This window comes from Mirounga angustirostris, unplaced genomic scaffold, assembly GCF_029215605.1.
Source record: "Mirounga angustirostris isolate CCGP_5_RB_7025 unplaced genomic scaffold, mMirAng1.0.hap1 SCAF_4, whole genome shotgun sequence".
Lineage (NCBI taxonomy): Eukaryota > Metazoa > Chordata > Mammalia > Carnivora > Phocidae > Mirounga > Mirounga angustirostris.
In genome coordinates, this window is record NW_026991712.1 from 148,724,230 (window position 1) to 148,737,957 (window position 13,728).

Here is a 13,728-nt window from a genome sequence, read left to right on the forward strand (position 1 = left end):
CTCTGGCTGCTGGATTAGAAACAGATTAGGTTGGGGGGCAGGAGGAGTTGAAGACTAGAAACAAGCAAGCCAACTGAAAGGCTACTGTAATAATCCAGACCAAATGATGGTGGCCTGAACCAGGATGGTGGCCGGAGAGGTAGTAGGATTCTGGATACATGTTGAAGTAAAATATAACAGGATATATAAAATATATGCTATAAAATAGAACAGTACCAGGATTTACCATTGGGGTAGGTGTAGGGTATGAGAGAAAAAGAAGTGTCAAAGATGACTCCAAAGTTTTGGCTTGAGCCCTCAGAGTAGAGTTGCCATATACTGGGAAAGAGTATAGGACTTGAAGCCCAAGGAGGTGGTTTTAAGTCCTAGCCCTGCCACTTCCTGGCTCTGTGGAGTCACTGAGCCTTTAGGTGCTTATTTACTCGGTAATATGGCAAAAACAACACTAGTTATTATCTCAAATGAAATAATGTTAGCAAAAGGGCTTTCTTTTTATAAAACCACAAAAGGCTTAGGTTATTACTATTATGTTGATAACTTTAGAGGATTGTTTTGTTTCATCAACTCCTTCCCTCCACCCTTCTTCAAAAATATGCAGAGAAACTCCTTCAGAAATTAAGCCAAGAAACTAGAAATTTAAAATCTTATGTTACATGTATCCAAAGCAGTCCTTTCTCTTTGGGCTTTCAGTAAAGTTATAAACACCAGTGTAGACAAAACCCAGAGCCAAGTCCATAACTAAATGCCACAAGAGGGAAAGTCCTCTGCATTTACCCCTTGTTGACTTTCTTGTCATCATCCACCCACTGGATGTAGATGTGCTCCTGGGGATCCTCAGCGTCCGCCTTGCCGCAGGTGATGGTGAAGTCCTTCATGTCTCGCAGTGCCTGCCTCAAGGCATCCATGTTCTCTGCTGTGATCTGGACCATAACGCCATCTGAGAATCAGCACCAAGATAATACAGATGGAAACAACGCAAAGCCAGGGAGAGGGGCAGATGAATCACGGTACCTAACAAATCCCTTTAGGATTAAATGTAAAACTCTGCGCTGCTCTCTAAAGCTGACAGATATAAAGAGGTTCTGTTCTTTGAGCTGAATCTCTTACTTCTGAGAGTGCTATGAGGACAAACACCAGATGGCTTCTGCTTAAAAACTCACCTGTTGATTTCACTTCAGACACAACTGAGTTTCTCCTAAGACCGCTCAAAGGGAAAATGTACACTTGGTCACATCCCCCTTCTGGACTGATAGAACTGTTTTCACTCTTGCATTTATCATGCTCTAATCATATTTATGTGTTTGCACCCCTGTCTCTCTCACCTTACTGTGACTGCCCGGCATACAATGAATGCCCAGGAAATGTTTGTTAAATAAGTCACTGAGTAAACAACAGTAGTAGGAGAAGGAATAAATCCATTCACTGGCAGCAGTAAGTCAAACCTACCACATGTGTTTCACATGAGCCACCTTGTAGCCAACACATGGCAACTATTTTTGGCCTGCTACCTACCCAAATCAAAGGCAAACACTGAAATTCAGGGTGAAATTTGTCACGTGTTGAGCAATTACCCGGCTTCATTGACACAAAATTTCATCAACTAAGATAATTTCATAAAAGCTTCAATAAAAATTTCATAAATAGGCTGCCAACTGTTCAACTGACACAGTGAAATATAAGACCTAAGGAATTCCCAATCCAAAGACACAGACATAACTTTTAAACACAATACTTTGCATTATAATGATCTGTGTCAATTCAAATTATCATTTCCACAACATTTAAAGGGTATTTTTTTAATCATCTTTGTCAAGATACAATTTCAAATGTAGTCAAGACTTGATCAGATAGGCATTAGTCACTTAAGACCAATGACTGTTTAACTCCTAGATTTCTTAACAATTTCTTAACAGCATGCTTCTGCTTTGTAAAGTTGTGAAATTTAGTTGTAAAATATTAATGTACTTTGCTCTTCACTAGTTGTTTTATCAAGCTTACCAATAAAGGAGGTCAAAGCCAGTATCTATTAACACAGGTAACACTGTCTCTGTATTTCAGTTAACACACTGGACTCCAGCTTTCAGACAGGGCGCTGGAGGAAAGCTACTGTGGAAATGAAAACCTGTCAGCGTGTGCGGCTGACGGTACCTTCCAAAGGTCACCATGGTATCTCCCTTCTCACATGTTTTCTCACAATGCTACCTTCCCATTTCCCCATTAAGAAGTGGAGTCTAAATCTTCCTCTCTTGAACCTGGGAAGGCTTATGACTACTTCCAACACTACAGTCTGGTGGAAGTGACATCGTGTGACTTTCGAGACTGGGTCATAAGAAGCAACCTGGCTTCTGCCTTTTGCTAGAACACATGCAGTAAGAAGTCCAGCTACCGCAAGGCCACCAAGGCATGCTAAGGAGTCAAAGTGTGAGTACTTCAGTCTCCACTCCTAGTCTTTAAATCAACCCAGGCCAGGCCCCAGACATGTGAGTGAACGAACCTTCAGATAATTCGAGCCCCCAGCTATCAAGTCATCCCAATTGAGGCCCTGGACATCCCTGTACTACCTTGTCAAGATTCCTGACCCAGAGGAACATTTTAAAATAGTTGCTTTAACCCATTAAGTTCTGGGTAAATTTGTCATGCAACAAGACTAACCAGATCAAAGTAACCAGATCAAAATATAGTAAGAGTCAAATGACAAAGAAAATAAACAGTATGCTCATTAGTCTTTCATTAACTCTCATTTAATTAGCTTTTGTCAAGATATGTGTCATGTCTAATCTAATTACAGCAAACCAGCTGCAAGTGCATCACATTCTGTACCCCAAATGATGACTGCAGCACTCTTGTGAGTTAAGGCAGACTGAACTTCATCTACATATTTACAGATTTGAGCCCAATGATATATTTGAACTCAGACTATGTCCCCTTGGGTACCCTATCCCAGAGCTCTGAAAGGCCATCTCTTAATTTTTATGTCACTGTCCCATGATATCTCTACCACTTACTCCCTTCTTTGGAGAATTAATTAGCTTAAGAGTAAGATGCTATTGAATACATAATAGGAGTCAGGAATCTACTGTAGAAGTATCATGGTTTGACTTAACATCCTTGCTTTTTATTTTTTTAAATTATTATTATCATCATTTATGTAAGCTCTATGCCCAACACGGGGCTTGAACTTAGGACCCTGAGATCAAGAGTCGCATGTTCTACCGACTGAGCCAGCCAGGCACTCCAACATCCCTTGCTTTTTAGTTGTATAATTAGGATTGAACTAATACACATGCAGTAAATAACTTACTCTTTACCTTCCACAATACTGGATTTGGCAAGATATCCGGAAGAAGATTTCAGAGCGCCGCTGAACACAAAGAAACTGGCACCAGTCACTAAAACAGAATATAAATAGTTCAGTGTAGATCTGGAGATACAAAGACTAAGAATAATAATGAAATATTTGATAGCTGGTAACTCCAACCATCATCATACAGAAAACAAAAAATATCAACTCTATACACCACAATATACAAGTAACCAATAATTCTGATGCTTATGATACCTTTGGGAATGAAGTTTTAAGATACACTCCCTCATTTTGTTTTCCTCTCCCTCCAATCAAAAATTAAAGAATCTTACAAGCAAAGAAATCTTAGTGGTCAAGTCTAGGGCTTGGCAAACTACAACCTGTTTGGCCTGCAGCCTGTTTTTGTAAATAAAATTTTATTGGAACAGAGTCATGTCCACTCATTTGCATACTGTCTGTGGCAGTTTTTGAAGTATGCCAGAGTTGAGTAACTGGTAACAAAGACCACAGGTTTGCGGGCGCCTGGGTGGCTCAGTTGGTTAAGCGACTGCCTTCAGCTCAGGTCATGATCCTGGAGTCCCTGGATTGAGTCCTGCATCGGGCTCCCTGCTCGGCAGGGAGCCTGCTTCTCCCTCTGACCCTCTCCCCTCTCATGTGCTCTCTCTCTCTCATTCTCTCTGTCTCAAATAAATAAATAAAATCTTTAAAAAAAAAAAAAAAGACCACAGGCTTGCAACACCTAAAATATTTATCACCCAGGCATTCACAGAAAAAGTTTGCTGACCCCGATCTAATACCTTTTTTTTTTAACTTTTATTTTTTTTAAGATTTTATTTATTTATTTGACAGAGAGAGACACAGCGAGAGAGGGAACACAAGCAGGGGGTGTGGGAGAGGGAGAAGCAGGCTTCTCGCTAAGCAGGGAGCCCGATGCAGGGCTTGATCCCAGGACTCTGGGATCATGACCTGAGCCGAACGCAGACACTTAACGACCGAGCCACCCAGGCACCCCAATACTTTTTTTTTTTTAGATAAAATACATTTTGAAGATGGAGATATGGTTGGCAACCATTTTACTGACCTAGTGCAGTTCTTTAAAAAAAAAAAAACCTTTTTAAAAGACAAACACCTGTTACCATTATCTCTTCATAAAAGAAAGGACATGTAATCATATTTAGCTTTAAGAGTATTTCACTATGCCCCTCCAAATCTTTTTTTTTTCCTTATGATTTTATTTTTTTAAAGTAATCTCCACACCCAACATGGGCCTCGAACTTACAACACAGAGATCAACAGTCGCATGCTCCACCGACTGAGCCAGCCAGGAGCCCCTATGTTCCTCCACATCTTAAATTGGACTAAGTAATCCAACTTCCTGCCCACTGGCCCTGTTAATATCTCTAACAGGTGGACATCCAGCTTTATCAAAGACTCCTAGGGATAAGGAGTCCACAATGGCACAAGGCAGCCCATTCTACTTCTGGATAACTCTCGGCTTTACCCAAATTGAGTCCAGATCTAGATTCCTGTAACTTTCACCCAATGGTGCTGGTTCTGGCCTTTTGTAGCTATAGAGAATAAATTGAATCTTATTTCCACATACTAGAAAACCTTAAAAATAGAGATAGCTATTTTTCACCCTCTTCCAATTTAGACTTTTCCAGATTAAACATGTATAGTTTATTCAAAAAATCTTCTTTTGACATAGTTTCCAAATTTTTCACAGGCCTTGAATCATCCTCTAAAGAACCTCCAGTTTTATCAATGGATATCATCAATTACATTAATGATATCCAGAACTTAATTCAAATATTCTAGGTATCATCTGACTAATAGAGAGCATTGTGGACTTATCACCTACGTTATTTTGGGTATCATATTGAATATACACGTGACAAAGACCTTCTATGCCTTTACTAAACAACCGATTGGAAAAACATACTGGAGACAGTGACCTATATCACTGTCAGCCAGAGAAGTAAAGCATAACAGAGAAAGCTAGTTATGGGAGATATTCTGAGGAAAAACAAGATTCCTAGTCAAATTTGGGAAGGGCCAGGCACTACCTTCCTTTTGGAAAATTATAATATACATCAGCCTGTTAAAGGCTCTGAAAAGTCCTGTAGTAAAGAAATCTGTTTAAATTTGTTTAACCCAGGATTTCTCAGTTTAATGTATTATGTAAGACTTTCACTTACGTATTTTTTAAAATCAGAGAATCTGATAAGACACCTTAAGAAATGCCACCATAAGCAATGATTCTTAAATTTCAATATGCATTTGAACACAGCACCTTGTTAAAAAAACAAATTCTAATTTAGCAGATTTGGGGTATAGATTCTTCATTTCTAACAATCTCCTAAGTGATGAGGCCACACTATGAGTACCACTGAACCAAGAAGCCTTCTTTCAGAATCCAGTCAACCTATTAATTAACAGTCTTCAGATATGGTCATTCAACAAGCTTCAAATCTACCTAAGCATATTCTAAGGGGCCTAGTCTCCTACCTTCAAATATCAATTCTGGCCCTGCCAATATCCTGAGGCAGTATTTTCAAAATGTTCCCTTTATTAGTAGAGATCCCATTTGCAACTCTGAGTCTGGCTACTTGGGGAGTCAATGTAATCTTGGGAGAATAAGCTTGGAAAGGTTAATTTCATCAAATTGTTTGTGGCCACCTAGCTAGACTGTGAGAGTTATGGGTCTGAGATATCAAACTTTCCAAGTCCAGTACAATTCTTACCATGTCAGTCAGCTCAAATACTCACCCCTTCTGGGCTGGTTGTGAATGCTGATAGCCTGGGTCTGATAGTTTCCGTCATCATTCTGTACACATACAAGATGAGAGTCTGCCTTCTCATTGAAGCAGGCACCTCCTGCCAGGACATGCTCATTGGACTTGTTCATGGCTTTCATCATCTGCAATCAAAGAAGAGGGTTAGCTTTCTTATTCTGCAAAAAATGGACATTTTTTTTTTTGGTCTGGCACAGCACAACTCTTTTACCTCAAAGACAAAAAACAATAATGAAAAATCAGTCACCATTTGGGAAAAAAATCAACATATACAAAAATTCCCTGTATACTTTATAGGTGATCTGTATTATAACCTAAGTAAGCACATGACATATTTTGCATTCATCTTTTTGGTATTTTTGTTGCTGCTCTGAACTCAAGTAACATTAGTTTAGTTAATTACAGTAACTTCTCCTATCCACTGTATTCTCTGAGGATATATACACTGAAATTCTAAGTCAAAAGAATATTCCATATGTAAGTGCATCTGCCCTCTTTTCCCATATCCAAACAAAGGAATGTTTTCCTCTAGAAATATATAAACCCCATTACTTAATTTTACTAATTTATGTTTGAAATCATCAATGAAATCACTTACTAATATGTTGCTTTGTTTTATTTTTTCCAAGTTTTTATTTAAATTCCAGTGAGTTAACATACAGTGTAATATTAGTTTCAGGAGAAGTTACACTTACATACAACACCTAGTGCTCATCATAAAAGTGCCCCCCTTAATACCCATCTCCCATTTAACCCTTTCCCCTGCCAACCTCCCCTCCAGCAACCCTCAGTTTGTTCTCTATAGTTAAGAGTCTGTTTTATGGTTTGCCTCTTTTCCCCCCTATATTCATCTGTTTCATTTCTTAAATTCCAGATATGAGTGAAATCATATGGTATTTGTCTTCCTCTGACTTATTTCACTTAGCATAATACACTCTAGTTCCATTCACGTCATTGCAAATGGCAAGATTTCACTGTTTTGGTTTTTTTTTTTGATGGCTGTGCAAATATTCCATTGTATATATATACCACATCTTCTTTATCCATTCATCAGTTGATGGACATCTGGGCTCTTTCCATAATTTGGCTATTGTTGATAATGCTGCTATAAACATCGGGGTGCATCTGCCCCTTTGAAACAGTAACTTTGTATCCTTTGGGTAAATACTTAGTAGTGATATTGCTGGGTTGTAGGGTAGTTTTATTTTCAACTTTTGAGGAATCTCCATACTGTCTTCCAGAGTACCTGCACCAGTTTGCATTCCCACCAACAGTGCAAGAGGGTTCCCCTTTCTCCACATCCTTGCCAACATCTGTTGTTTCCTGTGTTGCTAATTTTAGCCATTCTGACTGGTGTGAGGTGGTATATCTCATTGTAGTTTTGATTTGTATTTCTATGATGAGTGATGTTGAGTATCTTTTCATTTGTCTGTTAGCCATCTGGATGTCTTCTTTGGAAAAATGTATGTTCTTGTCTTCTGCCCATTTCTTAACTGGATTATTTGTTTTTTGGGTGTTGAGTTCGGTTAAGTTTTTTTTTTTTTTAAGATTTTATTTATTTATTTGACAGAGAGAGACACAGTGAGAGAGGGAACACAAGCAGGGGGAGGGTGAGAGGGAGAAGCAGGCCCCCTGCTAAGCAGGGAGCCCGATGTGGGGCTTGATCCCAGGACCCTGGGATCATGACCTGAGCCGAAAGCAGACGCTTAACGACTGAGCCACCCAGGCGCCCTGAGTTCGGTAAGTTCTTTATAGATTCTGGACACTAACTCTATCAGATATGTCATTTGCAAACATCTTCTCCCATTCCAAAGGTTGCCTTTTAGTTTTGTTGATTATTTCCTTTGCTGTGCAGAAGCCTTTTATCTTGATGAAGTCCTAATAGTTCATTTTTGCTTTTGTTTCCCTTGCCTCTGGAAACTTACCTAGTAAGAAGCTGCTACGGCCAATGTCAAAGAGGTTGCTGCCTGTGTTCTCCTCTAGGATTTTGGTGGTTTCCTGTCTCACATTTAGGTCTTTAATCCATTTTGAATTTATATTTGTGTATGGTGTAAGAAAGTGGTACAGTTTCATTCTTCTGCATGTTTCTGTCCAGCTTTCACAGCACCATTTGTTGAAGAGATGGTCTTTTTTCCATAGCTAATATAATCTTCAATGGGGAAAAGTTAAGAGCTTTTCCTTTAGGGTCAAGAATAAGACAGGAATATCCACTCTCATCATTGTTATTTAACATAATACTGGAAGTCTTAGACTCAGCAATCAGACAACAAAAAGAAACAAAAGGCATCCAAATTGGCAAGGAAGAAGTCAAACTTTCATTATTTTCAGATGACATGATATTCCATGTAGAAAGCCTGAAAGACTCACCAAAAAATTTTTAGAACTGATACACGAATTCAGCAAAGTTGCTATAAAACCAACATTCAGAAATCTGTTACATTTCTACACACCAATAATAAAACAGCAGAAGGAGAAATCAAGGAATCGATCCCATATACAATTGCACCAAAAACCATAAGATACCTAGGAATAAACCTAACCAAAGAGGTAAAAGATATCATAAGTGTTATAGAACACTTATGAAAGAAATTGAAGATGACACAAAGAAATGGAAAAGCATTCCATGCTCATGGACTGGAAGAACAAATATTGTTAAAATGTCCATACTACCCAAAGCAATCTACATATTTAATGCAATCCTTATCAAAATGCCACCAGCATTTTTCACAGAGCTAGAGCAATCCTAAAATGTGCATGGAACCACAAAAGACCCCCAGTAGCCAAAGCAATCTTGAAAAAGAAAATGAAAGCTGGTGGCATCACAATTCCGGACTTCCAGCTCTATTACAAAGTTGTCATCATCAAGACAGTATGGTACTGGCACAAAAACAGACACTTAGATCAATGGAACAGAACAGAGAGCCCAGAAATGGACCCTCAACTCTATGGTCAACTAATCTTTGACAAAGCAGGAAAGAGTATCTAATGGAAAGAAGTCTCTTCAATAAATGCTTTGTTCTTATCAAATGATTTAAGATAATAACTCTGAACCTAAACTGAAAAAACAGGCCACCATTTTGTATCTAGTAAGCAAATCTGAACTTACATTATCTTGGTGCTGAACTCTGGCTTCTAATTGAAACAGGATAGTGATAATTTGTTTTTTCGTTCCCATGTCCACCTTTCTGATTCAATCCTTTAAATGGATTTAACCTTTCAAAAACCTAGTCCAAAACTTCTGTTTTACTCCCCTCTTCCTCTTACATTACAAACTGCAGTACTACAGTGTGAAAAATACCAGATGTGTTCTGATGCCTTTTATATTCCTGTATCAACACACTCAAAACAAAATAATGTGAGGTGAAATTCACATACATAAAATTAACCACTTCAAAGTGAACAATTCAGTGGCATCTAATACATTCACAATGCTGTGCAATAATAACCTTTATCTAGTTCCAAAACACTTCCATCACTCCAAAGTAAAAAACCTTCCTCTAACTGGTTTCTTTCCACTCCCCAATCCTAACCACCAATCTGCATTCTGTATGATTTTATTCCGGCTACTTCACACAAATGGGACCATATAATACATGACCATTGTGTCTGGCTTCTTTCACTTACATAATGTTCTGGAAGCTCATCTATGGTGTAGCATGTATCAGTACTTCACTTCTTTTTATGGCTGAATAATACTCCATGTGTTTGTATGTGTGTGTGTATACACACACACACACAATATACACCTACATATACATGCATCAGAGTTTGTTTATCCATCCATCCATCCATGCACATTTCGGCTATGCTCACCTTTTGACTACTGTGAATAGTGCTACTATAAATGTATGTGTGGATGTACTTATTTGGGTAAATATTTTCAGTTCTTTGGGGTATATGCCTGGAGGTGGAATTGCAGGGCCACGCAGTAATTCTACGTCTAACTTTTTGAGGAGTTGCCAAACTGTTTTTCACAGTGGATGAACCATTTTTTATACTTTCACCAACAACATACAAGGGGCCCAATTTCTCTACATCCTTATTTTCTGTTGTGGTTTTATAGCCATCCTAGTAGGTGTGAAGCAGTGCCTCATTGTAGTTTTGATTTGCATTTCCCTAATGACTAATGGTGTTAAGCATCTTTTCATTTGCTTGTTGGCCATCTGAATATCTTCTTTGAAGAAATGTCTATTTAAGTCCTTTGCCATTGGGTGCCTGGGTGGCTCAGCTGGTTAAGCGACTGCCTTCGGCTCAGGTCATGATCCTGGAGTCCCTGGATTGAGTCCCGCATCGGGCTCCCTGCTCGGCAGGGAGTCTGCTTCTCCCTTTGACCCTCCCGGCCCTCCCCCCTCTCATGCTCTCTCTCTCTCAATCTCTCTCTAATAAATAAATAAAATCTTTAAAAAAAAATAATAAGTCCTTTGCCATTAATTTTTTTTTAAAAAAGATTTTATTTAGGAGTGCCTGGGTGACTCAGTCGGTTAAGCAGCTGCCTTCGGCTCAGGTCATGATCCCAGGGTCTTGGGATCGAGCCCTGTGTTGGGCTCCATGCTCAGTGGGGAACATGTTTCTCCCTCTCCCTTTGCCTCTACCGCCCCACTCATGCTTTCTCTCACTCTCTCTCTCAAGTATCTCTCAAATATACTTATTTGAGAGAGAGAAAGCAAGCAAGCAGGGGGAGGGGCAGAGGGAGGAGAGGATCTCAAGCAGATTCCATGCTGAGAGCCCCATGAGCGGTTGGATCCCACAACCCCGAGATCATGACCTGAGCTGAAACCTAGAGTCAGACACTCAACTGACTGAGCCACCCAGGTCCCCCAAGTCCACTACCCATTTTTTAAAAATACACAGTGTTTTATTAGTTTCAGGTGTATGATATCGTGATTCAACAATTCCATATATCACCCAGCGCTCATCACAAGTGCACTCCTTTATCCCCATCACCTATTTAACCTACCTCCCACCCATGTCCCCTCTGGTAACCATCAGTTTGTTCCCTGTTCTCTATAATTAAGAGTCTGTTTTTTCATTTGTTTCTTTCTTTTCCCCCCTCTTTGCTCATCTCTGTGAAGTAGGGATATAATTTCATTCTTTTACATGTGGAAATCCAGTTGTCCTCACACCATTTGCTGAAGGCTATTCATTCATCATTAAATGGTCTTGGCACCCTTGTCAAAATCAACTGACCATAAATGTATAGATTTACTTCTGGATTCTTAAGTCTGTTCCATGCTAGTACCACACTATTTTGATTACTGTAGTCTTGCAGTAAGTTTTGAAACTGGGAAGTGTGACTCCTCCAAATTTGTTCTTATACAAGATTATTTTGGCTTTGGAGGCCCTTGCAATTCCAAAAGAATTTGAGTACTGGCTTCCTCTTTTCTGGAAAAAAAAAAAAAAGGCCACTGGAATTTTGATAGGGATTGCACTGGATCTGTAGATCCACTCTGAATAATACTGACACCTTAACAATACTAAGTCTTCCAATCCATGAACATGAGATGCCTTCCCATTTATTTAGGTTTTCTTCATTTCTTTCAGCAATGTTTTGTAGTTTTCTTTTACCTCCTTGGTTAAATTTATTCCTAGATATTATATCAATACAATTCTAAGATATCATCATCTCCTGGCTTTACTTTTTTATATTTATAACTCTTGCAGAGTTAGTGTCTTAATATTTTACTGTATCACCAGAAGCATCCAAATAATAACTGAATATTCCTCTCACACTGATATTTATCAACCTCATTAATTCAAACCACTTCCGTCAGAGTTTTCCAAAGATTACTCTTTTTTTTTTAAAGATTTTATTTATTTATTTGAGCCAGAGAGAATGAGAGAGAGGGAGAGAGCACATGAGAGGGGGGAGGGTCAGAGGGAGAAGCAGGCTCCCTGCCGAGCAGGGAGCCCGATGCGGGACTCGATCCAGGGACTCCAGGATCATGACCTGAGCCGAAGGCAGTCGCTTAACCAACTGAGCCACCCAGGCGCCCCCCAAAGATTACTCTTAAGTAAATTTTCTGCAAACAGGATAAGTCAGCAGGAAGATTCCTATTTAGCAAAGTCAACTAAAACACTAATTTAGGTTCTCATTTGCAATTTACATTTGTATCACATGAAGAAACTGATATAATCACATAGAATTTTTTTTTAAAGTAAACTCTATCCCCAAAACGGGGCTCAAACACAAGATCCCGAGATCAAGAGTCGAATGCTCTACCGACTGAGCCAGTCAGGTGCTCCCACATAGCAATTTTAAAGAATGTTATATCTATCATTTTTTCCAAATCATTAGGGTAAAGTGATTTCTAACTTTGTCTACACTAAGCAGATTAAGAAATATTCTCAATTCAGACATTCTAAATAAATTAGCTAGCTTCTAAGAAATAATTTCCCCAGATGTCAATTTCAAGCCAAATGAGGTAAACAAACTTCATACTTCTTTATAAATGAACAGTTTTACCTTTTTTTTTTTTTTAAAGATTTTATTTATTTATTTGACAGAGAGAGAGATAGCAAGAGCAGGAGCACAAGCAGGGGGAATGGGAGAGGGAGAAGCAGGATTCCCGCTGAGCGGGGAGCCCAATGTGGGGCTCGATCCCAGGACCCTGGAATCATGACCTGAGCCAAAGGCAGCCGTTTAATGACTCAGCCACCCAGGTGCCCCCACTTTTACCTTCTTAAAATCATGCTCATTTACACCAAGAGAAGAGTTTCCCAAATATTCAAAAGACTTTGCTAACCATAAAATGTTACATTTGTCATATGATGATATAATACTCAACTTTCTAGTTGTGCTATTTCTCTGCTCTATCGATTCAAACTCTGTAGTATCTCCTCTATATATCCCTATCTTCCCCAGAGTTCAAGATACAACTACCTCTTTTCTGGACATCATAATAACCTTATAACTGGTTTTTCTGCAGTCAGTCTCTGTCAGTTCTGATCCATTCCACACAATGTTTCCATAATTACCAAAGCACAGTGCTGATCATGTCAATCTTTTCTACCCTGTCCTCTGCTCAAAATAACTAGCTTCCCATGGTTTTACTCCAAACCAACTTTCCTGTCTTGCTTCCCTTCCTACCATATCCTTATTTGCAGGACTACTTCTTGATGTGCTACCATTTCCCATCTCTGAGCTCTTTAGCCTTCCCTTTCATCCCCCATATCCAAGCATCTGAAAACACTACCCCCCAAAACAAGGCCTAGTAAAAATACCAATTCCTGCATGTAGCCTTCTTTAATTCCCAGACACCAATGTGACTGCTTCCTTCTTTGAACTGCCATAGCACACTGTTTGTACTTCTTATACTGCACCATCAACATTCAGCTTTGGATTATGATTAAGAGCAAGGACCCAAGCCAGACTGCCGGCATTTCCTGGCTTTGCCCCTAACTCTCTGTGTGCCTTTGGGCAAGTTACTTGATTTCTCTGCGTCTCAGTTGCCTCCTCTGTAGAGAGGATAATAAAAGTAACTATTTCATACAGTTGAGAGTTAAATAAATATAAAGTGCTTAGAACAGCACCAGAACATAATAAGTACTGATGAAGTGTTTGCAACTAAAATTTGTATGCTTGTTTCCTCCACTTTGCTTATAAAATTGTAAAGCAACCTAAAAATCAGG

At 39.1% G+C, this 13,728-nt stretch overlaps 1 protein-coding gene across 2 annotated transcripts in view; it reads right to left on the reverse strand.

Moving 5' to 3' along the window:
• ZFYVE9 (zinc finger FYVE-type containing 9) overlaps positions 1-13,728 on the reverse strand; it is a 190,709-nt gene that overhangs the window by 6,146 nt on the left and 170,835 nt on the right. For both annotated transcript variants that reach the window (XM_045897698.3, XM_045897697.3), the window contains 3 exons: positions 6,074-6,224; positions 3,309-3,389; positions 775-937 (listed from right to left, as the gene is read on the reverse strand). In XM_045897698.3, coding sequence (XP_045753654.1) covers positions 775-937; positions 3,309-3,389; positions 6,074-6,224 — 395 coding nt within the window. The remainder of the gene's footprint in view (positions 1-774; positions 938-3,308; positions 3,390-6,073; positions 6,225-13,728) is intronic.